This window comes from Numenius arquata, chromosome 15 (genome assembly GCF_964106895.1).
Source record: "Numenius arquata chromosome 15, bNumArq3.hap1.1, whole genome shotgun sequence".
Lineage (NCBI taxonomy): Eukaryota > Metazoa > Chordata > Aves > Charadriiformes > Scolopacidae > Numenius > Numenius arquata.
The window spans coordinates 834,747-859,988 of NC_133590.1; the positions used below are offsets into that span (position 1 = coordinate 834,747).

General features: G+C 37.9%; 1 protein-coding gene across 1 annotated transcript in view; it reads right to left on the bottom strand.

Moving 5' to 3' along the window:
• Positions 1-25,242, bottom strand: part of KNDC1 (kinase non-catalytic C-lobe domain containing 1) — a 66,589-nt gene that overhangs the window by 31,881 nt on the left and 9,466 nt on the right. Inside the window, exons 4-6 of the mRNA XM_074158976.1 lie at positions 8,193-8,339; positions 6,063-6,180; positions 4,684-5,705 (exon numbers count right to left, since the gene is read on the bottom strand). Of these exons, the coding sequence (XP_074015077.1) occupies positions 4,684-5,705; positions 6,063-6,180; positions 8,193-8,339 (1,287 nt within the window). The remainder of the gene's footprint in view (positions 1-4,683; positions 5,706-6,062; positions 6,181-8,192; positions 8,340-25,242) is intronic.

The window sequence follows — 25,242 nt, forward strand, 5'->3', positions numbered from 1 at the left end:
AAAAAAATCTGAAGTGCTGGAAAACATATGAGTAAGATTTTTAGTCAAACCGCCTGTAGCATGTGTTGTTTCTTAACTATCTATTCAGACATTTTAGCAAAGCAAGCTCAAGACAACTGTTCAGCATCTGTACGGCATCAAGTACACTTCATTTAAAGCATTAACATTATTTTAATACTGATATAAAATATTTATTCATATATTATCACCAATGAAATTGCACCAAAGGAAATTAGAGGCACCAAAGTGCCTCTTCCTGAATTTTTTCTTAATGTTCTAAAACAGGCCTTGTCATAACAGCAATTACATAACTCGGTTTTTAAAATAAGAAAATGTTTTTCCCAGCACAGAAATTTTGACAGAAAATATGAAAAAGCCCAGGACTGATTATTGCCTATACCTACAGACTGGTGACATTTTGTTCTATGCAAAAAAGATTGCATTTTAAACCTCACTTGTTGAAAAAGTGGTGTTTTTTCTTCAGTGCTGCAAAGATTATTTAACAGATCTTTTATTTCATTGGTGGTACCAGAACTGTAAACCCAAACTTTTCAAAGCATTCAGATTATGCCAACATACTAGATTTTATTAACATAATGCTGGCATATTCTAAACAGCCAAAGCAAGCAAGATTTAAATTTTTCTTTTCTTAATAAGTACTATTCTGGGAATTGACAACTTTTCTTTCCTTCAAGTGTTATTTCCCCAGTGTTCAAGCGTCATTCTCTACCTACACGGCTGTTCACTTCTCTCACGCTTGACTGGGTATGAATGACCAACAGAAAAGAAATGAGTATATGCCAGGTTCCCGTTAACCCTTCCCATGTAAAGGCCACAGCATTTGAATCAGAGAAACCTTAAAGGCATTAGAGGTGAGACGCACCTGACTGGAATGAAAATGGTTAGAGAAATAAAAGATCCCCACTCAAACTTGAAGTGAAAAATATTTATTTATGGCATGCAAAACTATAAAAATTACTAGGAAAACCCTCACAAGATACATTGCAGTAGCCGGACAAAAGCAAGCAAGTATTTTTAGTAATGCTTAATGCAGTAAAGCACACAACATTAAGAAACAGTGTTGGGGTATTAGAAAAATATTGTCCACTGGAGAAGCACTGACAGGTAAGACAGGTAAGAAAAACTGTCTGTTCTCCAGAGTACACAAGATTGATCTTCAACCGGATGGGACTAGTATTGCACTTTCTCTAAAGAGCAAGAAATATTTAGAGAGATGCCAGAGATACTATTCTAAAAGCTCTATTTGCTGCAATCACACTTATCTGATATAGGGAACTAGTGAAAGAGCAGCACTGTAAATCTTCTGAGGTGTAAATCTTCTTCATTTAGACCAGAAGATAGAAATCACATCAGCTGAGGCTTCAACACTTTTTGTGCCTTTGTAGTAAAGGAACAAAATCTCAGACTCAAGTTTTAGCTTCTTAAAAAAAAAATAAAAAATAAAAAGGATCAAGCTTTTTAGGTATTTGGTAGAATTCTGGCACAGAGAAATGAAAGGGAACTTGAAAGTGTACAGACATCAGTTGTAACTTTTTCACACAAAGGATAGCTCATTGTGGCTTTATTTTTGCAATTGTCAGGAGATAAGACACAGACAGAAAATGTTTGTTTCAGAAGCCTAAGGAATAAAATCTGTTTTCCAGAAGAGGAAAAAGAAGCTGAAAACATTTAAAAAAACCCCACAACGTCCTCTAAGAAGACTTATGATAGTCTGCCATACAATTCAATGACCACTGAATGGTTACTGAATGAATGACCCTCCTTCAGAAAAAGAAAGATTACCAGGCTGGAAGCTCAGTGGCTTATAGAACAGCCAGCCGTTTCAGAAACCCAGGTGTTGTTCACATGTTGATATATTTAAATGCTTTTTTCTCCCTACAGCAGTAGGAGGTGTGTGGGGTGGAGTTGTTGGTGCTTTTGTTTGTTTGTTTTAAAGATCAACTTAGGATTTTAAAGATCAACTTAGGATTTTAACAAGCAGAAACCAAACATTTGCTAGAATTGATTACTAAGAAAAAATACAGAGCATGAGTCTATCAAACCTTCTTCTACTGAAAGCACAGCTATAAAACTCTGATTTCATAGACAACCACCACCTTGCCATCTTCATTTCAGATCACACATATTATGACATTGCTTATTAGGGTAATTGGAATAATAGTTACCTTTTCTAATTCACTGTGATTGTCCTGTGAATTCAGTGGGAGCAGGATAACTTCCCATCTACTAAGAGCCTATTTATTTGGAAGAATCATATTCTGTTCAGGCTGAAAGAACACTTTAAATTGATGATGAAATATTTGAAGAAAAAGAGGATTTCAGAATTGCAAAATAACCTGAAAACATATTTTGGTTTACTTTTCTGTGTGCCAATCTCAAGTGCTGCTAAGGAAAAACAAACAAGACATATGTTACAGCTTTTAAATCCTACAAGATTTTTGGGAAACTATAATTCTGAGGAAGATTATTTTCTTAAAAGTATCTTCATGTACCCAGACTTAAACTGTTGTCCTGGTAATCCAGTAAGGACAGCATATGGTCTTGTTTCAACAGATTTTTTCCTCCTTAAGGAAGAATCCCTACCAATAAACTCAATTTTTGTTCTTAAGTGATGGCAGCTTATTCACCACACCTCTCTAGTTAACACAGAGGCTTCAGTAAGCACACTTCCACCTCAAGGCAAATGACTTAAGTGTGGTACCGTTGTTTCTTGGAATGAAAAAAAACCTACCAACAACAAAACCACCCAAACCCAAAAAAGCTTAACAAACCAGCTGCAGTGGTTTTATAGTGGTCTCACAGCCTTATTTTAGCCCTCCTCTCCATGACAAATAAGCATGTAAATTAATTCCTAGGTTTTACAGCTTAATATTAAAAAAAATACAAAAACTCCATTTGGAAAAAAGATTTGCACATAAGATGAAAGACAGTTGTTTCTGTTGCTTGAGTACTAAGACATCTAGATTTCTGTGTACTAACAAGCTTTCTCACAAGAAGTCGGTGACTGAAATTGCTACGATCCTTGCTAGAAATACAAGCATATTTACTCAGTGAAATAGGCTCATGTAAATCCAGAGTAACAAATGACACAGCAAAAGCAGAAGGCCCTGGAATGATTAGAAATCTGATTATTATGTTGCACTCTCCTCTGAATACGGAAGGTTGCATAGACCCGACCAGGAAGGGGGAAAAGGGGAGGAGCCGCAGGGGCAAGAAAAAAAAAAAAAAGAAAAAGAAAAAGAAAAAGAAGTGTCTACAACAAATGGATCTTTTCTCAGAGTCTGAAGAATGCACCTGCAGGATTAAAAAACTAAATAAAGGACTCAATATGCATACAATGAGTAACTCCCTCCGAGAGCAAAACCATGCCATGTGCTACTTATCCATATTTACTGTTCTCCTGCACTATGAATTTAACAAACACACATGCAATTAAGGTGAGAAGAGACTAAAAAGGGAAAAAAGCAGTTAGAATATTCAATGTTGCATTAACTTTTTTAGCTATAGATGAGCCAAAGGCTCTTTACACACTTGACATTCCTACGTTACTATTCCAGTGGAGGCGTTCAGGAAAGGTGAAAAGAGGGATAGATGCAGACTGAAAATAACCCTAAAAGCCACTGCATGGGATGGCTGGAAGACTGGCTATTAGGCAACGAGAACAAGGTTGAGTTGTCAGTAGACAAGAAAAACACCAAATTCTTCATCTAAGCATAATTTCTGGAAATGAAATGTGTGAAGTTTGTGCTGCTCATTTTTATCAAGTCACAGCAAGGCTGGAGAAATATCAGTCATCCTGCATTTTTAGGCAGCAGCTCTCCTATCCCATGGTTTGTTTACATCTCTTTTGAGTGTGGCACACAAGAAAACCATCTAGTCAGAGACCAAACTTGTCCACCCTGAGAATATGTAATTTGAGTAGAGACCATACTACAATTACCTATCAATAAATTCTAGTAGTCTAATTATCAGCTCTCCCCCTTCTTATTTGGCCATATATAAAGATGAAATGCTTGAAACAACATATTCATCATATTGTGCACATATTTGAATTCTATTGTGAAATACACATAACAAACACAGAGGCAGTAATTTAAGAACACAGAATAGATACAGCATATGTACAATTTTCAAAACCTTAAACGCACACGTAAATTAAAACAGTGGAACCTTTTCACCTCCTGAAACAGATGGGATGTTGCCAATGATTTCAATGAGATCAGGTTTACAGTCAGAAACACTGCAATTTTCATAAGTACCTGGAAGGCCCACTGCAAAGCAGTGAACTTTATGCACTGACAGTAACATAAAGAGTTAAAAGTCCACATATGCTTTGGTAATGTTCTCTTACAAATGTAATCAACTATTAAGTATGCTGTTCTAACATACCAGTGAAAAAACTACATTTGTAAAAAAACAAAATTTAAAATGACTGTTGACTTTGCAATAGCATGAATTTCACTGTAGCACTTTACTTTTAAAGAGGAAAAAAAGGATCACCATGTTTCCAATATTAACTCTTAAAGTGTGCAGACTAGCAACATTCAATCTTCCAGGATGCTAAAGAGGGTGAGGGGGGAAGCAATCACACAGTATTTAAGTCATTTCATCTCCACATAAGTGACTACAGCAACTATATAACGAAGACTTTATTTTTACTACCTGCTCATTACTTTTGATTTCTGACCCTCTGCCTCCACAAAGGTTATCTTCATTATTGTTTGTGCTCACCGCACCGTTGCTTAATTCTGGAGAACTAATTAGATTTGATCCGTATCTGTTCCCACTGGGTTTTGTTGTTAACACTGAAGCAGTCTTGTTAAAATGTAGTAAAGAATTTTCATTTGACCCTTGAAAAGTTTCAGAAGAGTCTTCCAATGCCATGTAATTGTCTAGCATTTTTGCTCCAGCAATTGATTGATTTGGGCCCTTTAGCATAACAGCTGTATTTGGCATTTCAGAGGTAGCATCAGAATAGTCTTCTTTGTGATCAGATGAAGCAAAACCTATCTTTTTACCATTAATAAGTGACATATGCTCTTCTAGACTCATGCCAGACACCTGCGTGCATACACATGTAGCTTCTAAATGAAGATCATTAACCTGGTGATTCTTTGGTTCTATTTTTGGTGGACTACAAATAGCAAATGAATTAAGATTTCCCTTTGAAAAAGCAACCTCATTATTATTGTCTAGAGGTAGTGATTCTTGTGCTAGCGACTGATTTTTTCTAGCTAGTGGCCCACTGTTGGTTACAGAAGTAAAAAAGTTATTTGTATCTGCAGGTTCAAGTGGTAGCTTTGGAACGGTTTTAATTTTTCTCAAAGAACCTTTCTTAAAAATGCCATCTCTCTCGAGGTCAATAACACATGATTTTATATCCAAAGCAACACTAGCACAATTGTCAGTATACACTGCACGTTTGTCCTCTTCTTTGTTCTTTTTAGCTTGAGTTACAAGTTGAGAATGTTGAGTTTTCTCATTATCCAGATCAATTTGCGTTTCCTTTAAACCACTTCCTCTGCCAGTCACCATAGTAACTGAAGAAGAGTCCTTACGACAGGTAGCTGTTACATCTTCTACTGCAGATGAATCACCTGCTATGTTGTTTCTCTCATCTGAATATAATCTAGATCCCAAACTTCTCTGACACATTCTTCCCTTCCACATGTTATCACAGATATCTAGATGCAAAAACAGATGCTTACGTTAAATGTGTACTTAAACCTTCTAATCTTTCCTACTAAACCTTTATACTGTTTTTTCTGCCACTGGTGTTAACTATCTTCAGTACATTACACAAATTAATTACTTCTGGACAGGTCACTTTTAATCATAAAGGACAATCTAAATATATTAACCATGTTCATTAAGAGTTGTATGCCCCCTGTTCCCCATCCCAAACCACCTAATATTTAATAATGACACTTTGCTATCTAGAAAGGAACCTATAACAGGAAAGTACAGAAACATAAAATTTTAGAAGTCATTAGATATGTCAAGCAATCTAAAATTCTTGACTAAGTACATTTTAAGGTTACCTTGAGAAGCACCAAATGATTCAATTGAAAGAACCCTTCTTCCAACAGCAGACAGGCTTTGACAAATATTACTTGATGAAGCAATCTTCATTTTTTCTTCACATAATGACAAAATGCTCTGGAGAAAATTAGTGTTAAATACTTATTTAATAATGAACAGATTTGTGAATTTTGACTAAAGTGAATCATGTTAATTCACACAGTACGTCTGAATTTATACAATGGTACATTGGAGGTTTTTCTTTTTTTCTTGCACTGTTCATTATACTGTATGTTTCTATTATGTTGTTGAATTAATTCCTCATTTTTACTATGGGCCATCATGAAATTATTTAATACAGTTCAAGTTCTAGCCTACAGTTAGAACACTAAGAACAACTGATAAAACTTAATCTTAAATGTTATCCTTTATGAAAAACATACCAAAAATTTAGAAAGTTAGAGCTTGGATTATTTGTAAACAGCCAGTGATTCACTTGAAACAAGTGACATAGGCAGGATGATAAATGTTTTTATTACTGGAATTATATTAAAAGTAAATCCTGGATATTTTTACTTATTTTAAAAAATTATTCCCAATTAAAGAAAGCAATTATTACCAGATCACAATAAGAAACAGCACTACGTATCTCTAATGTGTAGCCTGAGCATCATTTGATGGCATTAGTACTGTTTCCTCAGTAACTGGTCCTAGATAAACACTGATGAGAGCTTGTACAGCTCTGAGAAGCTGCTCTTTCTTCCCTAATACTCAACTGCTCTTCTGCTGTTGTGAGTGGAAGGAAGAAAATGGCTCTGTTGGATCCTATGTCGGATTGAGGAAGAACAGGAAAAAGTGGAACAGGTATCCAGCTGTGCTGGAGTCTAATGAAATGCCTAGGAAAGTCTATGGGTTTTCCCTCTGTACAGCTCCCCCCAACTTCCTTCCATCCAAGAAAGGGCCCAGTGGAAAAGAAATGGAAAAGAGAATAGACAGTCACAAAGCAACCGTCATATATTACCCTAGACCAGCCTTGACCCACGCTGTTTTGGGGGTGATGTAAGTAGTCAGCAATAGCTTTCAGGGACTATAGACCAATTGGAGATGGTAGAGAGTGCTATATGATCCCTTGCCTGACTACACTCAAAGGCGAATAGAAATACAGGAGTTGATCAAGCAGGCTCTATGTCAGGAATGGTCTCCTCCCTGGGTAGTCCTCAACCAAGGAGCTAATTATTATTTGCTTTATAAAAAAAAAAAAAAAAATCTATTCATTCTTCTGCTGCAGCTCTCTTTCTGCAAAGTATTGATTATAGATGCTATACCATTTAGAATATACACTATCAGCTCAGGGGAAAAAAAAACAACAACCACCAAAAAAACAACCAAAAGAAAAGTAGACAGGACTATTCTGAAGCAGAACTGAATCCAAGAAATGTCACATTGGGACAACTGTTACTACAGTCTGAAAGTCTGCACAAACAGTGCATTAAAGCTAAACTTTCACACACCAACATCAAATAACACTGTATTAGGTAAACAACATTTCAAATTTACATTCTTTGAAAACATCATCTTGAAAAATCCTATTTTAATCCTAAAATTAAAGGTAAAATAAGAGGCTAAATGGAATAAAGTACAAAAGATACATTAAGATACCTAATCAAATACCATTAAACATCTTTATTATTTAGAGAAAACTAGTTAGTAGTAATGCTTTGACCATGCCAAGAAACAGAGGTTTCCAGGGGCACGGCTCCCTCTGTCCCCTTCCTAAATGCAATGCAAACATCATCTGAGCCACCATACAAATTTCACAGCATAATGCCTGTGCTCTTACTTCTAATGACTCTGTCTCTGTAAACTAAATATTAAATGGGAAGAAACGGTTAATGAGAAAATTTAGATCCACAAGTGTATTCACCCAATCTTCTGAAAAAGCAAATAATCATAAAACATCTACATCAGCTTTCCAGGTTTTATCTCCACTAGAGTAGGAAGAAAGAAGAGTTTCTGCTGAGTCTGCAAAGCCTCAGCTTTCCTGCAAAATCTGAGCATGTTACACATGAAGATCATCTCTCAACTAATTAGCACACATGCACAAATACTTTTGTCTTTTTTAAACAGAAAATTATGTAGGGCAGTGTTACCTCAATATCTGGCCTATTTTCAGGATTCTCTTCTTGCATTTGTTCCAGTAGAGTATGCAGATCTTGCCCAAATTCCGATTCTGTCTCAGGTTCTACTATATATTCTATTGCTGCTTTCAGCGTTGCACCCAAAGAATAGATGTGTGCCTGCATGAAATTTAAAAAAAGGCATTAAATATGCTACCAATTCTCACTCTCTAGCCAAAAAAATTCTGAGATCACCAGGGATATAGCTTGCACTGTTTTCATTTTTAACTTTTTAGCTTACTGGAAAGGTGGTTTAATTTAAACAGAACAGGAGGAACAAAATGGTCTTCAATCCTGCTTTGGGGGATACGCTTGTTGAAAAAAACACCCAAAAGAAGAAAAATCACTACTCTGTGGGGTCCAGCTAGCACCTTTTTTATTCCTCACCAGTAATCAGTATTATAATTGTTCATCAGTTACAGTTAAATATAAAACTCAGCCCCCTGTATGTGTGCAAGTAATATTTAATTTAGAGATTGGGAGACTGAAGTGGCATTCCTCTTAGCAAGAAAAAAAAAATAGTTTAACAAAAACTTTATATATAGCAGTATTTTTAAGTGCTAACAAGCATAAAGAAAGTGAGCAGAAACAATGCAGCACAGTAACACTTGTCTCTGAAGACACTTACGAGAGAATTTAGCAACACTCCACGTTTGCCACCTCTGCTTTTCTTAAAGCCCACACCCTTGTGATGAGCTCCAGTAAAAATGGGGGTGAGCAACAAGTGTCTTAAATCTAGTGCTAATGCATTAGATTTGCCATATAATATAGCTACCTCTTAATTTTAGAAGTTTTCTGTTTCTTAAAAAAAAAAAAAGGATAGAAAAAAAGACCTTTACAGATCTGCTTTAGTAGTAATGGTCATTTATCCATGATGGCTTCTATTTTATTTTTACGTTCCATTCAGAGAACACAATTAATTAAAATTTCTAACCAAGATTATAAGTGCAAGTCTGTGTAAACACTCAGTGGCAGTGGCCCTACTGGGCTACACAAATACACTGGACACAGACTGGCTTTTTTTTTTTTTTTTCGGATAAGCGAGACTATACAGGCAAAAGGATATAAAACTAGGAAGCCAGCCTGAGCAAATAACCCACTGACAAGGTGATGGGAAGACAGTTATTTCCTCACACTTCCTGAAGTTCCCACTACGCACACCTATATTAATACCAAATATTAAATCCTCTGTTTCAGTAAGCTATGTCATTTGGCATTTCTCAATGGACATCATAACAGAAAATTGAACAAAGTTAAAAAATAACAAGGAAACAAAAGCAGACTCTTAAAAACGTAATACAGCTCAATTTAAAGAACTTTTTGTATAAATGCAGCGTTGTACTATAATACACTTGATATTAGTAAGTTATTCCATGTATTTGATACAATCTACAACAAGTGACACCTATGTCCACAAACTGACTTTAATAAACAAAGCAAGCAATCACTCCTCTAAGAACTGGAGGAAAAAGATCTTAATATACAAGTTATGGATATACACTGCGCAGACCAAGCGATGCCAGAATACCAGATGAAATAATGCCATAAAGTGTGGGGAAGCCTTTGAATTCAGAAGGTACTTTTGAACAGAATAACCAATTTTAGCCTCCCTATGCCACTAACATCAGGAATAGGTAGAAGAGTTGCTTTAATAGGAAAATTTGCTTTTAGACTCTAACGTCCACTATATATTGACACCAAGCATCACCACTGATGATACTTTAAATATAATACATTGCTTATGTGCTTTTACATCATGTGGCAAAAGTAAGCAACACGTTACATTTGTACTCTATTAGCAAATCCCGCACTTCTATTTATTCAGCAATGTTCTGTTTACAGAAATGTTACGGTTCACAAAGGCAGCACCAGCAAAAAAAATAATTAATCTACTTACTCCTTCTTGGGAGGGAAGGGGGGGTTAGGAAGAGAGAAAAGCAACTAAGAAAAAGCAACACTTGACATACCCCTAACAACCCACATCAAGAGACACGCTGTAGCCATGAAGTAAGAATTGAAAACAATTTACCTCAAATTCTCAGCTTGACCAGTTTTTCTTTCCCCCGTTTGGCATTTAGCAAAAGGAATACTGCTGGAAACTCAGTGAACTAGGATATGGATGGAAGAGATTCTTGTTCCTGCCTTCCCTTCTTTTTGTTCAGTTCAAAGGTGATATTTTGCTTGTGTCTACAGGCATCACTTTCAAGGCTATCATTTGGAGACTACCTATATGTTTAAGCCTCTCCAAAAGATGTGTGATTCCTCAACATCTAACTAAGCAAAAGTTTATCTAGTCTTCTCTCACTAAAAAAATTATAAGAAATAAAGTACTACTTATAATACAGAATAAAAAAGCATATATAATCTCCTTATATACAACTCGAATAACAACTCTTAAGAGAAAGACAGAAAGATGAGGAACGTTACTTTGAGGGAACAAAAAAAATTGCCTTTTGACAATATTATTCATCCACATGAGGATGGATGTGGACATTATAGGACACGGGAATAGGAAGGGCAGAGCAACATATTACCTCATCCCACTTTTTTCAATTAACTATTTCTGTTCACGGCGGGGTCTAACTCACATCCCCTAGTCTGCCTTTAAAAGCACAAGTGTCTTTGAGAAGCAAGCAGAAAGGCTTCAACATCCTCCATTTTGCTGTCCTGTTGCTTAATTAAAGAATTAAAGATCACCACTTCCTTTCTTGCAAAAGGGAAAGGCTGGTCTCATATTGAATAAAGAAAGAATTTTTTTCCCTGCACAGAAAATAAGTTTTTTTGAGATACTTCCTTTTCTCTGACATCCAGGAAAACCAGTTCTGAAGAAATTAATTTCAATCACCATAGCTTGTAATTAATTTCTTATGTCAAAACATTTATTGAGAACTTCAGTGTCTTTTCCAACTTGAAACTTTAATGTAAATCCCCTTTTTACCTTTACCTTCTCCCAGCTCCCCAAACACCACCACCATCAACCCCACAAGAAAAAGCAGAAAAAAAAATCCAGCCATTTAACCAATTTCCTGAGCTAGCAGTAAACATGGTTAATAGTCCAACGCAACCTTAAGTCTCCTGTCTGAACTGAAGCAATGAGAAAATGAGTTTGTGATCATCCACTAGGTGGGGCATTCCCCAAGTTTATGTATCAAATCTGCTGCTTCTACTTCCCGCATTGCTTAAGCTTAGGAAGAAAATGTCACTTTCTGGGAAAGGAAAGCAGGACGCTAAATACAATAAATAAAGCAAATTCACACATATAAAATACCTAATGCTCACTAGAAGGGACTGCTCTCAATGAAAACAATCTCACAATTACGCTAAGTTTTTTCTTCTTGTGCTATAAGGAAAGTAACGAACAGGAAAGGGCAGTGAATAACTTTCTTTCTGGAAAACAAGCAAAAATTGATACTGTATTGGCAGTTAGGAATTTTCTTAAAGAATTAAGAGACTTTTTTTCCAGTGATGATTTTTCCTTAGTTTCTAAAAAAAAAAAAAAACACCACAAAAACCACCCACCTGTTTTAAATCCAGCTAAGGCAAATAGTTTATGAATTATAGGAACTGTTGCATTACAGGATAATAATATTTATAGCTGATAAATAGCATGCATTTCAAGGAAGATCCAAAAGAAAGAAAGAAACCACAACAGAACCACCTCTTCACAATTCCTAAAGATACTTTTAAGTTAAAGACTAAATGCAACTTGTCAGCAAAAATACAGACTGTGCTGGCAAGACTGCTCTACAGGATCACCTTTAAAGAGGATGGGGGGAAGGGAGGAAGTTGCATTAGGAAACTAGAGCTCCAGATTTGCTGTTAGGGAGTACATCTACTCTTAGCCAAAATTTAGCAAATGTAACAAGAATCATAGGTAAAATCGTAATTGTATGCATCACTGAGAAGGTCATCATGGAAATAACGTGTCCTTTAAAAATCAAAATGGCCACATGAAGGATGAACGTTTAAGAAAAGTCACAAGTATGATTTGAGGTCTGGAAGTTTTCCTTTCAGCAACAGGCTAAGGGAGTTCATGGTTTTCAGTAAAAAATTTGAAGGTCATAATCATACAAGTAGCTTCAAATCAAGATACCTTCTAAGACTCGAATGGTTCCCAATACACAAAGGCATAACCAGACTCAAAAGTGAAAAAACAGACAAAAATTCAAAAGGTAAAGATACTACATATCTCTAGAACGTTCAGGCTAAGAACTGGCAGCACTTCTGAAGCCAGAGGACAGCTTCCGCCATCACGTTAAAATTTTATATCATGAGTGAAATATATTCAGAAAGGCTTCTATCAGTTCCAGTCAAAAGTTACTTGGCTTGTTGCGTGCCATTTTATGACCGTTTAACATTATAGGAAGTGAAATCAGAGAATAGTAATGATCCACTCTGGATTTTAAAACTGCAAATCAAAAGATGAGGAGAGGAAGTGAAAGCTCTGAGCCTACACACAAAGCGCCACAGAGTCTCTGTTGTACTGCTGCTCGGCAGGGCTAATGAACCAAGCTTCTATAGGAACTAATACTTGCAAACACTACAGAAAAAAGCTGACAAAAGAGCTTTTGAATCGCGATTGCATAAGCATTTAGCATATTCCAATTATGAATAATGACCATTTACATTTTGTATTGAGATTTCACTGAGTTCAGAAATGTAGGTCTTCAGCCGAACTGAAAGACAGACCATAATAGAACTAATACTTCCTGTAAAATATTTCTGACTAAACGATAAGCTATGAGAATAGCGTAAGACAATTCCTGGTTTTGACATTCATCTGACCCTTATTTTTACCTTGCAGTTTTTTCTTTTTTTTTTTTTTTTTATTGAGATTGCAGCACCCTTTCATAGATGTTTCCACCCTTTCACAATCCAAAGCACTTAAAGGTTCCATAAATGAAAGCTTCAGTGTTTTATAAAAGTTTTATAAACAAATTCAAGCAAATGCTTGAGAAAATTACTATTGGGAGAAAACATTAAATATTTACTTATTTCTTTTTTCAATGTACTCACTCTGAAATGCACTATTTTTATGCAACAAAGACAGTAATACTCTTCAGCAACAAAATGAAAGGGAAATGGGCCTATTATTTTTAATACTTTCCTTCAGTACAAAAGGACTAAACACTTTTCCACATAACTGTAATTACTGGAAGGTGCTATGTTCAATATTAGCTTTTTATTTGGCACTTTGGATGTGTAGATAATTAGTCTGCAGAATGTGCTAAAAGTGCTAAAGCATTGTAGAATAATCACAGAACACACTCTAGCTTGAATTGGTAGTAAATGCTGAAAAAAACCCAAACATTTTAAACCAACGCTATACTTGGAATTTGTCCCTTCTAACTACAGTTAGAATACAGTTGCTACTTAGCTTTGCCTGAAAAAATTCTTCCCCAAAAGACTTCTAAAAGAAATGGGCACAAAAATACAGCTACAGATCAGATTCTCTCAAATGATCTGCTCACAGAGGAAGTTCACAGGTATTTCAACTCTCAAATAGCCTTTAATTTACCTAACAACTAAGTGGAAGCTTTCAAGCTTTAGGTGAACATCAGGTGATGGGTTTACATCACAAAACACAAGCAAGGCTTCACAGATACAATCATCTAAAAAGCAGTGCTATTAGCAACATAAGGAGCAATGAACCAAGGAAAATCTAAATGCACTTGGAAAGAGCATGTATCAGATACACTGTGACTGAATGTGGTCTAGTCCCTACATTTTACTAGGTTTTGGTTTCTTGTGACCTCTTTTTATATCATTCAGTTTGAATTGACAAACTCTACTTCGCATGTCACTTTAATCTCACTGTTTTGTAGTTGTGGGCTTCTTGTCTGTAATGGTTCATGTCAACTGTTTTATCTCCATGAATTAGTCTGAGCTTTATCGACACCTAACTTTTTGCATCTATGTTTTGCAGCAAGAATGTCCACAGTTTACTGCATAACAAAGAAGCATTTCCTCTTGTTTGAGTCCACCTGTGATCATCTCATTGCTGCCACCTACTTCTTCATTTACGAGGGCTGGCAAATACTCTATGGCTGCTGCCATGGAATTCTTCACAGATTTCTAGCATAATTTCTCCCTCAGGGCGTTCTCTTCCAGGCTAAAGAATATTACTCTAAGTAATTGCTTCTTTTATAAATGCTGTTTCACCATCTGGTCCTGGAAATTTTTGATAACTCCTGATAAAGAAGAGTTACAATGTAAGAGTCTCCTGAAGGTCCTACAAGATGAAAATGGATTAAAATATTAAACAGTTTTTCTGTTACAGCTTTCTTTGAAAACCTCTTTTGTATCTTCTTCACCTGCAATCATTGCAGACTTTGGGCAGCATTTCTGTGTTTTGATAGATTTGGAAAAAAATTTGCTAATTTTTCAGACTTTTGTAAGCTTTTTGCATACTTTCTGACTTCTAATTACCTTCTAAGGCTGCTGTATACAAACGTCTTTTCAGGTTTGAGATCTTCTTTGACAGGAAATATGTATTTGTTTAAAAAAAGAAATCATACAATACATTTACAGCAGTGTCCATGCTACCTGCAAACACTTTAACAGCCGTATGTTTTGGCTTTCCATATGGCTATGTAAAACACAGGTGACTGCTGTCCATAGACTAAATTATTAGCATCTATAGCAGTAATTAATTTGAAAAGCAGTGTTGTTGATCTAGAGCGACACACAAATAAATAAATAAATAAATGAGTGAGAAAATACAAACTTTTCAGCTGGATCTCAATATAGTTTCAAGAAACTGTTACCTTAACTATTGTAGTGAAGAGTGAAACATTATCTTGAGCCACTGGAAGCCACCTTTGTAAACATTCATTTCTCTTTAAGAAGTCAAACAACAATAAATATACACAGAAGCTTGACCAAATTTAAACCATGCTATGTGCATGAAATTACTCATATTTTTGCAGGATGAGAACACAAATTAAAACAGGTTTATTACACTTCCATCCCATTTTCAGGCTCCCTTAATCACAAAGGTCAGCATCCCAACACAGATGAATAGCACACCAATTGACTCCTCTCTTGCAGGACTGCAGAAGTATGATTATGGCAAGTAAGGAAAAATATCACAATAAAACTGCTGGAGACCTCAGAAGTTAGGTAGCAAAAGTTAGACACATTTATCTCTAAAGCTTCTTGAACGCTATGATTTTTTTTAAACTCCCTTTGAAATTGAGTTTCATGTGTCACAAGTCTCCTTATGATTTATCAGCCATTAACCTCCCTGCTTTTAAGTTACCTGCCATAGGTAATTCACTTATCACTTACTTTAACACAATTTATTCCCTGCAGGCACAGAAAAACAAAACCTGGGAAACAGTGATATACATGCTAAGCAGACTAGCTCTGTCTTCTCTCAACTGTATAAATACAAGATTTTTTTTTCATTGTATGGCAAATATGATGTTATATGTAGTTACTGATGTTATTTGTTTTAAAAAAAGAAAGTACTCTTTTTATCCTAAACCTATGAGAAGGTGTGTACTAGTGTGAGCTGAGTAATGCATTCCCACAATCCTGTGTTGGGAGATGCTTATTCCACATTTTGGAGCTAAAGAACTGACGTGCAACACTTCCAGCAAGGAACACTGGGCCAATAAACTCAACCAGCATCCCAGCCCTTACCATGCCATGAATCAATGACATTGGGACTCCAATATGCAAAATATTTGTTGCTGTACAGTAACCAGTTCACTCTTCTTGAAGTAATAATCTATGTGGGTTTTTTACTATTTTTCTTCTACAAGGAACATCTATATGCAAATGTACAAATGTGGCCAAACACCCATGAACTTAGCCCACTGCATAATATCTTAAGACTACATTCAAAACATCAATTTTCACAGAACAGCTGTATATGACTAAAATAGCAAATAAGCAGGTAGCTCTCCGTGTATACATCAGGAACGTAACTAGAGGAGGGTAAACAGGAAGGATTTGGGTTGTGTTTACTTTTCTCTCCTCCCCCCCAAAGCCTGTCAGTGTTTAAGAGGGATTTGGACAATGCCCTTAACATTCTTTAACTTTTGGTCAGCCCTGAACTGATCAGGCAGTTGGACTAGATGATCACTGTAGGTCCATTCCAACTAAAATAGACTATTCTACTCCAAAACCTGCTCCAGGGGTCACAGAATCATAGAATGATATGGGGCTGGAAGTGACCTCTGGAGATCATCTAATCCAACCCCCCTTGCCAGAGCAGACCCACCAAGAGCAGGCTGCACAGAAATGTCTCCAGGTAGGTTTGGAATGTCTCCAGAGACGGAGACTCCACCACCTCTCAGAGCAGCCTGTTCCAGGGCTCTGCCACCCTCACAGGAAAGAAGTGCTGTTCCCCAGGGGTCAGTACTGGGTCCAGTCCTCTTTAATATTTTCATCCATGACCTGGGTGAAGGGATGGAGTGTATCCTCAGCAAGTTTGCTGATGACACAAAACTGGGAGGGGGGGCTGACACACCAGAAGGCTGTGCCACCACACAGCAAGACCTGGACAGGATGGAGAGTTGGGCAGACAGGAACCTGATGAAATTCAACAAGGGCAAGTGCAGGGTGCTGCACCTGGGGAGGAATAACCCCCCGCACCAGTACAGGTTGGGGGCTGACCTGCTGGAGAGCAGCTCTGAGGAAATGGACCTGGGAGTCCTGGTGGACAACAGGATGACCATGAGCCGACAATGTGCCCTTGTGGCCAAGAAGGCCAATAGCATCCTGGGGTGTATCAAGAAGAGTGTGGCAGCAGGTTGAGGGAGATCATGGTCATCCTGCCCCTCTACTCTGCCCCGGTGAGGCCCCATCTGGAGTACTGTGTCCAGTTCTGGGCTCTCTGGTTCAAGAAGGACAGGGAACTGCTGGAGAGGGTACAGCAGAGGGCTACGAAGATGATGAGGGGACTAAAACATCTCTCTTATGAGGAGAGGCTGAGGGACTTGGGTCTTTTTAGTGTGGAGAAGACTGAAAGGGGATCTGATCAATGCTTATAAGTACTTAAAGGGTGGATGTCAAGAGGATGGGGCCAGTCTTTTTTCAGTGGTGCCCAGGGACAGGACAAGAGGTAACAGGCACAAACTCAAACATAGGAAGTTCCATCTAAACATGAGGAAGAGCTTCTTTCCTGTGAGGGTTGCAGAGCCCTGGAACAGGCTGACCAGGGAGGTGGTGGAGTCTCCATCTCTGGAGACATTCAAAACCCGCCTGGATGCCATCCCGTGCAACCTGCTCTGGGTGACCCTGCTCTGGCAGGGGGGTTGGACCAGATGATCTCCAGAGGTTCCTTCCAACCTTGTATCATTCTGTGATTCTGTGACTGAAGCAAAGAAGGCATTCAGCAACTCCACCGTCTCTGCATCCTCTGGCACCATGGCACCCGTCTCATTCAACAGCAGGCCCACATTTTCTCTAGTTTTCCTTTTGCCTCTGATATACTTGAAGAAACCCTTCCTTTTGACCTTGATGACCCTTGCCAGGTTTAATTCCAAGGAGGCCTTGGCTTTCCTTGTTTCATCCCTGCATACTCTGATGGCATTCTTGTAATCTTCCCAAGTGGTCAGTCCCTTCTTCCACGCACTGTAAAGTTCCTTCTTCCATGCACTGTAAAGTTCCTTCTTCCACTTGAGCTTCTTCAGAAGCTCCTTGCTCAACCACGCAGGCCTCCTGCTTCCCTTGCCTGATTTCTTGCTCTTAGGGATGCACTGATCCTGAGCTTAGAGGAGGAGCTGGTTTGAACCCGCTCTCTTGAGCCCCCCTACCTTCCGGAGCCCTAACCCATGGGATTTCTCCAAGCAGTTTCTTGAAGAGGTCAAAGTTAGCTTTCCTAAAGTCCAAGGCTGCAATGCTACTTGTTGTTTTGTGTATACTACCCATGATCCTGAACTCTATCTTTTCGTTATCATTACAGCCAAAGCTGCACCCAACCTTAATGTCCTTCACCAGTCCCTCTTTGTTTGTCAGAACTAGGTCCAGTAGTACACCTCTCCTTGTTGGCTTCTCCACCACCTGAGTCAAAAAGTTATCATTAATAAATCACCAGAGGAACCTCCTGGACTGTACATGCCTGGCTGTGTAGCCTTCCCAGCAGATATCAGGGTGATTCAAGTCCTCTAGAGAACCAAGGCCTGTGACTGCAAGGCTACTTTCAGCTGTCTGTGGAAGGCCTCATCAACTTCCCCATCCTGATCAGGTGGCCTGTAATAAACACCCACAACAGTGTCCCTCATACTGGCCTGCCCCTTAATCCTCACCCACAAACTCTCAACTCTCTCTTCATCTGCCCCCAGGGAGAACTCGATACACCCCAGTTGTTCTCTCACAGAAAGAGCAACTAAGGAGAATGATGCATAAGTGACTACCATTTTGTCATAATCCTGAAGGCTCTGTTGACTAAATCTCAGGTAGCCTAACAAAATAACTCTATGACCATCTAATTCACAGTGAAAACTGAAGTACTTTCAAAGTTTTATCCAGAGATTAGGCAGTTCTCCATTCTGCCATCTGCTTTTAAGGCAGTCAGTTCCTGAATCTTTCAAAAATGAGGTGGTATTTATGAATGTTCTCATACACTGGTGAAATAGCTCTATTTTCAGTTCATGCAAGTGGTAAAAATTAATTGTTAGTCTTTGTTGCAGGGAGTATAAAGTCTTCAGATCCAGCCTAGCAATGAGGGTGGATCTTTTAGTGACCTGAGTATCGATGTAAAACAGATGTAAAATTAATGAATGAGAAATCTTTTGATATCAAGTAATGACAAGGAATAATTTTGCTGGAGGTCTTCATGTTGCCTTTCAGGGTTCAGGCTTACATTTCAAAAGCACTTTCAAAAATTCTAAAGAATAAATGTTGGAAATAAGTGGAGAATGCAATAGCAAATTAAGTTCTGATGATGGATTCACCAAAGAAATGAGTTTCAATGAGTAGCATCAGAAACTGACAGATAATTCTGCTAGGACTAAGGAAGACAACTTGATCCTTAGCTAAGAAAGTATACTGCTCTCAGAGAGTTTACGTAGAACAGACTGGAGATCAAGAACTGATCCAAAACATTTGTGCATCTTTAACATTATGGAGCCTAGAGTTTTATGACACTGCACAAGCATAACAGAAGAAAACAATCTGTCCTCTTTTCCACAGATTTTCGGTCATTACAGGAACTATCTGCAACTTTATCCAACACAGCACCTCAGGCTTCTAAAAGCGTAAGCTTCAACCACCACAAGAAGCAACTGTTTTAAGACAGAGCATCAAGTTTTCTTTTTACTCCCAGTCTTTACCTCACAAAACCAAAAATCCTCAAATAAGCTGATTTGAAAAATGCTTTTGTACATCAGAAGATAATCTTCCTCAATCTTAAGGAAAATATATATCTTAGCTTTAATAATGCCTTCTTATAGAAACCTAATAGCAAGCAAAGCAAGGAAGAAACCTAAAATACTACATATTTTCATTAAGCAGGTTACCTGTACAGTCAGTCATTTATCTTCTGAGGACATTTTTCTACCTAAGAGACAGACTATTCCTGATAAAAACAGAAGTCAGTCTGTCAAAATTTGTGTTTCAGATTTAGATGCAAAACTGCAAAAATGCTGGCAATACGCTCAAAAATCCAGCTAGAGAAGACCAATATGACAACTTTGCAGGCCCAACTTCAGAACTAAGCAGCAAGCTGTAGGTCTTTGAAGTAATCAAATGATGAACTTTAGGATATTCTATAGATTAAAAAAAAAACCACAAAAGAAAAAAAGACTGCTGTAAAAAAAAATAATCCCATTGGCCTCATATCCTTCCTTTGTTTAGCTCTTTCTGTAAAGCAAATAAAGGGTGATACTTGCTCAGTACTAAGATTCCTGAATGGAAACTCAATTGGGCCAACGATGTAAAAGCAAGAACAGGAGGATTCCACTTCCTCTTCCATAGCACAGTAGAGGCATAGGTAACCAAATAAAAGTAATTTATTTTTGTCACTGAAGAAAAAGACAGCGTTAAATAACACTCAGAAGATAGAACGGTTTAGACTAAATGAGGAGGTAAGTTACCATTTGCCAATGACAAGCCTTGCTGCTGTTAAATAGAATTAGTCTCAAGAGGAGGCTACATGAAATTAAAGGAAACAGTTCAAGAAAGAAGACACTAGGTGTTTCAAAAGACTTATTTCCCCCATCAGATAAAAACAAAACCAAAGACCCATCTAGGAGAGCATGTAGAAAGTTTTCTTTTTTCCTCCCGCGTGAAGAGCTAAAGAAAGAACAGAACAGTAGAAAGAATCTCACAGCATTCAAAGCTACTGCTTTAAAAGACCAGGTAAGTGGCAAAGGCAAGACTTCCTTTATACCTTCTACTGTTTTGATTTGGGAGACAGATGAAGGACCAACAGCTGAGATCTGAGCTCTACCTCAGTAATGATCATATATTGAGAAATACTGCAGCACCCAACTGTCAGCTCAGTTTTCTTCAGTAGGACCAAAACATAGATATATATATATATATACACACACACCCTGAACCTTTCTTTCTTTATTGATTACCTCTAACAGTAGGTTTCATTTGGCATTTGAACCCATGCATTTATATGCATATAGAATATTTGTATGTATAGGGTGTATATCAATCCAACTGCCTTGTCACTTTTCACAGGAATAAGCCATATGAATCTTAACTAGTTCTCAAAAACAATGCAATCCATTTTAGCTTGTCTTTTCTATTGGTACTAGTTATACCACTTTGTGTGGAATTGTTTATTTTTGAGGTTGTTGAAACACTTGGATTTCTTTTTTTAAAAAACTATAAAATAAATCAACTATAACCCACTGAGAACTGCAAGTTGACAGCCGTCATATTCTCGCAAAGGGACAGACAGCGTTCAGCCTTTTCTGGTTCTCATTCTCTCCCAGGTGAGAGATCAGCATACCCCACTCCTGCCAGCAAAAAGCAAGAACAAGTTCTAGATGAGAAAACAGAGAGAATGTGGACTTCACTTTCTTCCCATTCTCTTTCCCATATTTCCCCCTTCTTTTCAAGGTAGCATTCAACTCTGTACCACTTTTTCAGTTCTTTTATTTCTGAAAGGTTTTAATCCTGCTGCATACTGAGGATTCTCAACTTCTGCATTTTATCACCTCTAAATAACGGGAGAAGTCACTAAACAGAAGCATTATCCAGTTTGCTTTAGATATTAAAAAAAAAAAAAAGGCAGACAAAACCAAAAATTCACTGATTTCTGGTACAGAAGAGCACTAGAACAAGCAAAATTGAATAGACACATTACTAAAAGATTATAAATGGAAGTTCACACATGGCAGACATCGGTCCTTCATCTCACTGAAAGCTCATATCTTAGAAATGTGGGGTTCTATATCAATGAACCTCTGTGTTAGACTCAATGGCAGTTTTGTGATGCAGACAAATAGCTATTTGAAACTCGTTTGAGACAGCCAATGTTTTTAACCCGAGGCAAACTTGTTAATAGCCTTTTTTATATCACTACAATACAAACTCACCAATATTCAACTATTCCTGTTGGGCCTTCCATTGGTCAAATTTCACAAGTCTAACACTGTCCTACTGCCCAGGGCAAGAAAATGAAATAGGAACCATTTTCATTAGGAAAAGATTAAAGCTTTTGCTGTTTAGAGGCAGGAATCAAAACTCAGCATTATTTTATACTGAATAGGAATTGTTTGATAAGCCCAGAATAGCCAAGTAGGCAAATTTTAAAAGAAGCCTCAAATCTGTATTTTTGCATCTCAGTCTCTTAATGTCTTTCTAGAAAAGAGAAAAATTCACATTCTATATGGCTCCCTACAGTAGCATACTAGTAAAACATGAGAAAATTAGAGGCTAGTCTTTATGCTCAAGATACTTCTGAGTTCCAGCTCAAGATTCAACAAGAACAAAAAAAAAGCAGTCAGTACTTGCTATAGCAAATACAGACACATCTTCCGTCTTAGAGGAGAAACAGAAGGCGAGATCTTTCCATCAAAGGAGGCATGTAACAGCTTCTGTTATCAGAAGGCTTTTACTGAGCACTGCCACATCACATACCTGCATACACATTAAGAATAAAAGTGAAAATGGTAAGTGTACTGTATAGTAATTCACCTTTTCTTTGGAGTTACACTATGGATCATACGTCTAAAGTTTCTCTCCTGTTTCCCTCTCTCTCTTTGCAGCACTGATCCTTAACAGTGCAGTTACTAGGGCACAATGGTAATAGAGGTCTGTAAGGAGATAGCAAAATTAGAGGAAAAAAATTAACATGAACAGATACTCAGGAGATTCTCTGTTTTAGCCCAACACTGTCCTAGAGATCAATGGTAACTGCTTGGCTGCCTTTTTTGCCCTCACACTGTGACAATGCTTACACCAGGAAGAGGACAACATAATGGAACTATGCAATTAAATGCTGCTCCAACCACTAAGTGGCACAGTCATTTCAAAGTCTCTCGAGACCCTGAGAAACTGCATTCCTTCCTCCAACCCCACAGGTTGGAACTGTGGCAGCACTAAAGAAGTCACCAGTTGGAAAGCCCAGCCACACTTCTTACTAGCATCAAAAGTCACTTTCACAGCTACTTCCTTAACATCTTTCTCTCTAAAAAGCCTACTCTACACGCAATTCTGAAGCTGACAACTCCCTGAAGGACTACTTTTTACCTTTCTACTCTCAACAGTGACTGAAGTTGGTGTCATTATTCCCACTTTACAAATGGAGAGCAGGTCAGGAAGCAAGGTATAATCCTAAAACAAGCCATATGAAATCAATTACTTTTCAGTCCTGTGCATTGTCATTTGGACGAAACTTTAGATTTCTTGCTATTTGAAATTCCAACTAGAAACTGAATTTTTAGTAGTGTTGTTTCAGACACCAGGACAGTAATGCATTTCAATTTGTTTCCTGTGTCTATTACCCTTGTGTACTTGTAAGTGCCAGCTAAGTTTAGTAACTAGACTGGAGTCACAAATCCAGTAGAGGTCTGAATCAGTAATTCACCAAGCAGGAAACAAAACATCTCTTGTTGAAGTAACTGTAGCTTTATTTGAGGGATTTTTAAAAAAGAAGCGTTTAAAGAGGAAGAAGTTATCCAGTAGTTATACAAACCTCATTGTGTGCTTCCATTTTAGAAGCCACAAAATAGGTCATGCTCAAATAAAGCAAAACCTCTGGCTGACATTAGTATTTTAAATCAGCTGAGCTTTGGCAATGGAGTAACAGCTATCAAAGACCATCCTGAACATAATTTATAGTTCCAATACTATTTTTTTCTATATACTGAAATTGGATATTTTCAATACAAACACTACTTCCCATTGTTCTCAACAAAGCATACTAAGCAGCTGCAAAAACACTCCTTCAACAAAGAACAACCAAGTAAGGTCATTACCAAGGAAGGAGCAAGCAGTAACACAAAAGATTTCATGCCCCTGAAAAGAGAGCAGCTTACTGGCATAGTACAAAGAATCTTATAATACTGAGAAATAACAAGGGCCCAGAGGTTCCTCAGAGAGATGTATAAAAATCAGTGCTATTGCATAGTAGGAGGTCACTAGGGGTGAGGGGATAGACAAAAGTATCAACCTCTTTGGAAAAGTGAAGAGCTTGAAGTGCTAGTACCAGGAAGGAAACAGCTAGCTTGGAAAGATTACAGTATCATAAAACCCTTCTAACAAGTACATAACTGTAGGTCTTAGAAACTACAAAAGCAAGCCAAGGACAGTGTGGAATCCCTGGCAGAATTTCATCTGGTACTAAAGTACTTAAAATTCAACCAAACTCTACAAGCAATAACAGGTAAAGCTTTGAAAGTTCCACAAATACTCAGAATCCCATAGCTGTCTGACAAAATGCAGACAAATCCCAGAGTAAAACAATACACCTCTGCCTAAAAGAAGGGGAAAGCCGTAGCTTTTCTGTCTTGTGCATTGCCCTAGGATGGTCAATGGGAAACAGCTGCGGGAACAGGACACTGTTGAAGCACTGCTCTCCCTGCTTTGCAAGGCTCCCCAACATGCTAAAGAAATAGGAGCAATGGTCAGAAGTTAGTGAACCTAGCCCTTACCCCACTTCACAATAGACAAGGCAGAGCATGTTGACTTCCTTCCACACAAATGTGGACCTTCATGTACGGTCATCCATCTTTGCAAAAAAAAGTAAAAGGGTCAATGTTCAGAGACACTCCTGACTCAAACAGCTTTCCCTGACTGTATAATATTTCACTGCTGCTGCTTTCACTACAGCACTCGTTTGTGCTGGAGTTGGTATTAGGATTAACAGGCTTGTCAATATCGTTAAATAATAAACCTGTACATAGGTAAGATGAGCCTTACCCGAGAGGGATACAATGGCCTTGTCTATCAGACAGAACTAAAATTTCAGGTCTCTTGGTATTCCCACGGTCTTTCCAAATCCCTGTTTCACTTTGTCCCCTCCCCTTGGCCTTCGAACATCTTTCAGTGCATCGGTTTGCTATATGCCTAGAAGTTCAGCAACTCCTAGCAGAGGAGAAAGCGTTGGAGGGAAATGCAAGTTTGCCAGAGAAGCAAATAATTCCACAAATCTTAGAACTGTTTCTATGTCAAGTCTTGGAGGCTTGTTAAGGGGCAAAGGATAGAGAACATATTTATGTAAAATCTTAAGCCCAGCTTCATACACACAACAAAAATTGAAACAAAAAAGAGTCACCTTTGGGTGTCTTTGGGACTTACTTTCCTCAACCACATCCGAAGATAAACACTACTACAGTTGCCAAGTTTAGATGCAACACTGGTCACCTCCTAACCACCCCTCACTCGCACTGGCCCCCTGCCCCCAAACAAAGACAACAAAGACTCCCCAAAAACCAGGCGGGGGGTCAGGGGAGAGACTGAGCACAAAATCACTAGAGCCCTGCTGGCCTATATAACTACATTAACCAAGCACAGCAACGGGGAGAAATGCTGCATCTCTAACCTTCAAAGGCTGTACTACTTCATAGTCTATAATAGTACCCTTCCTGCCTTATCACTCTCATCTTTC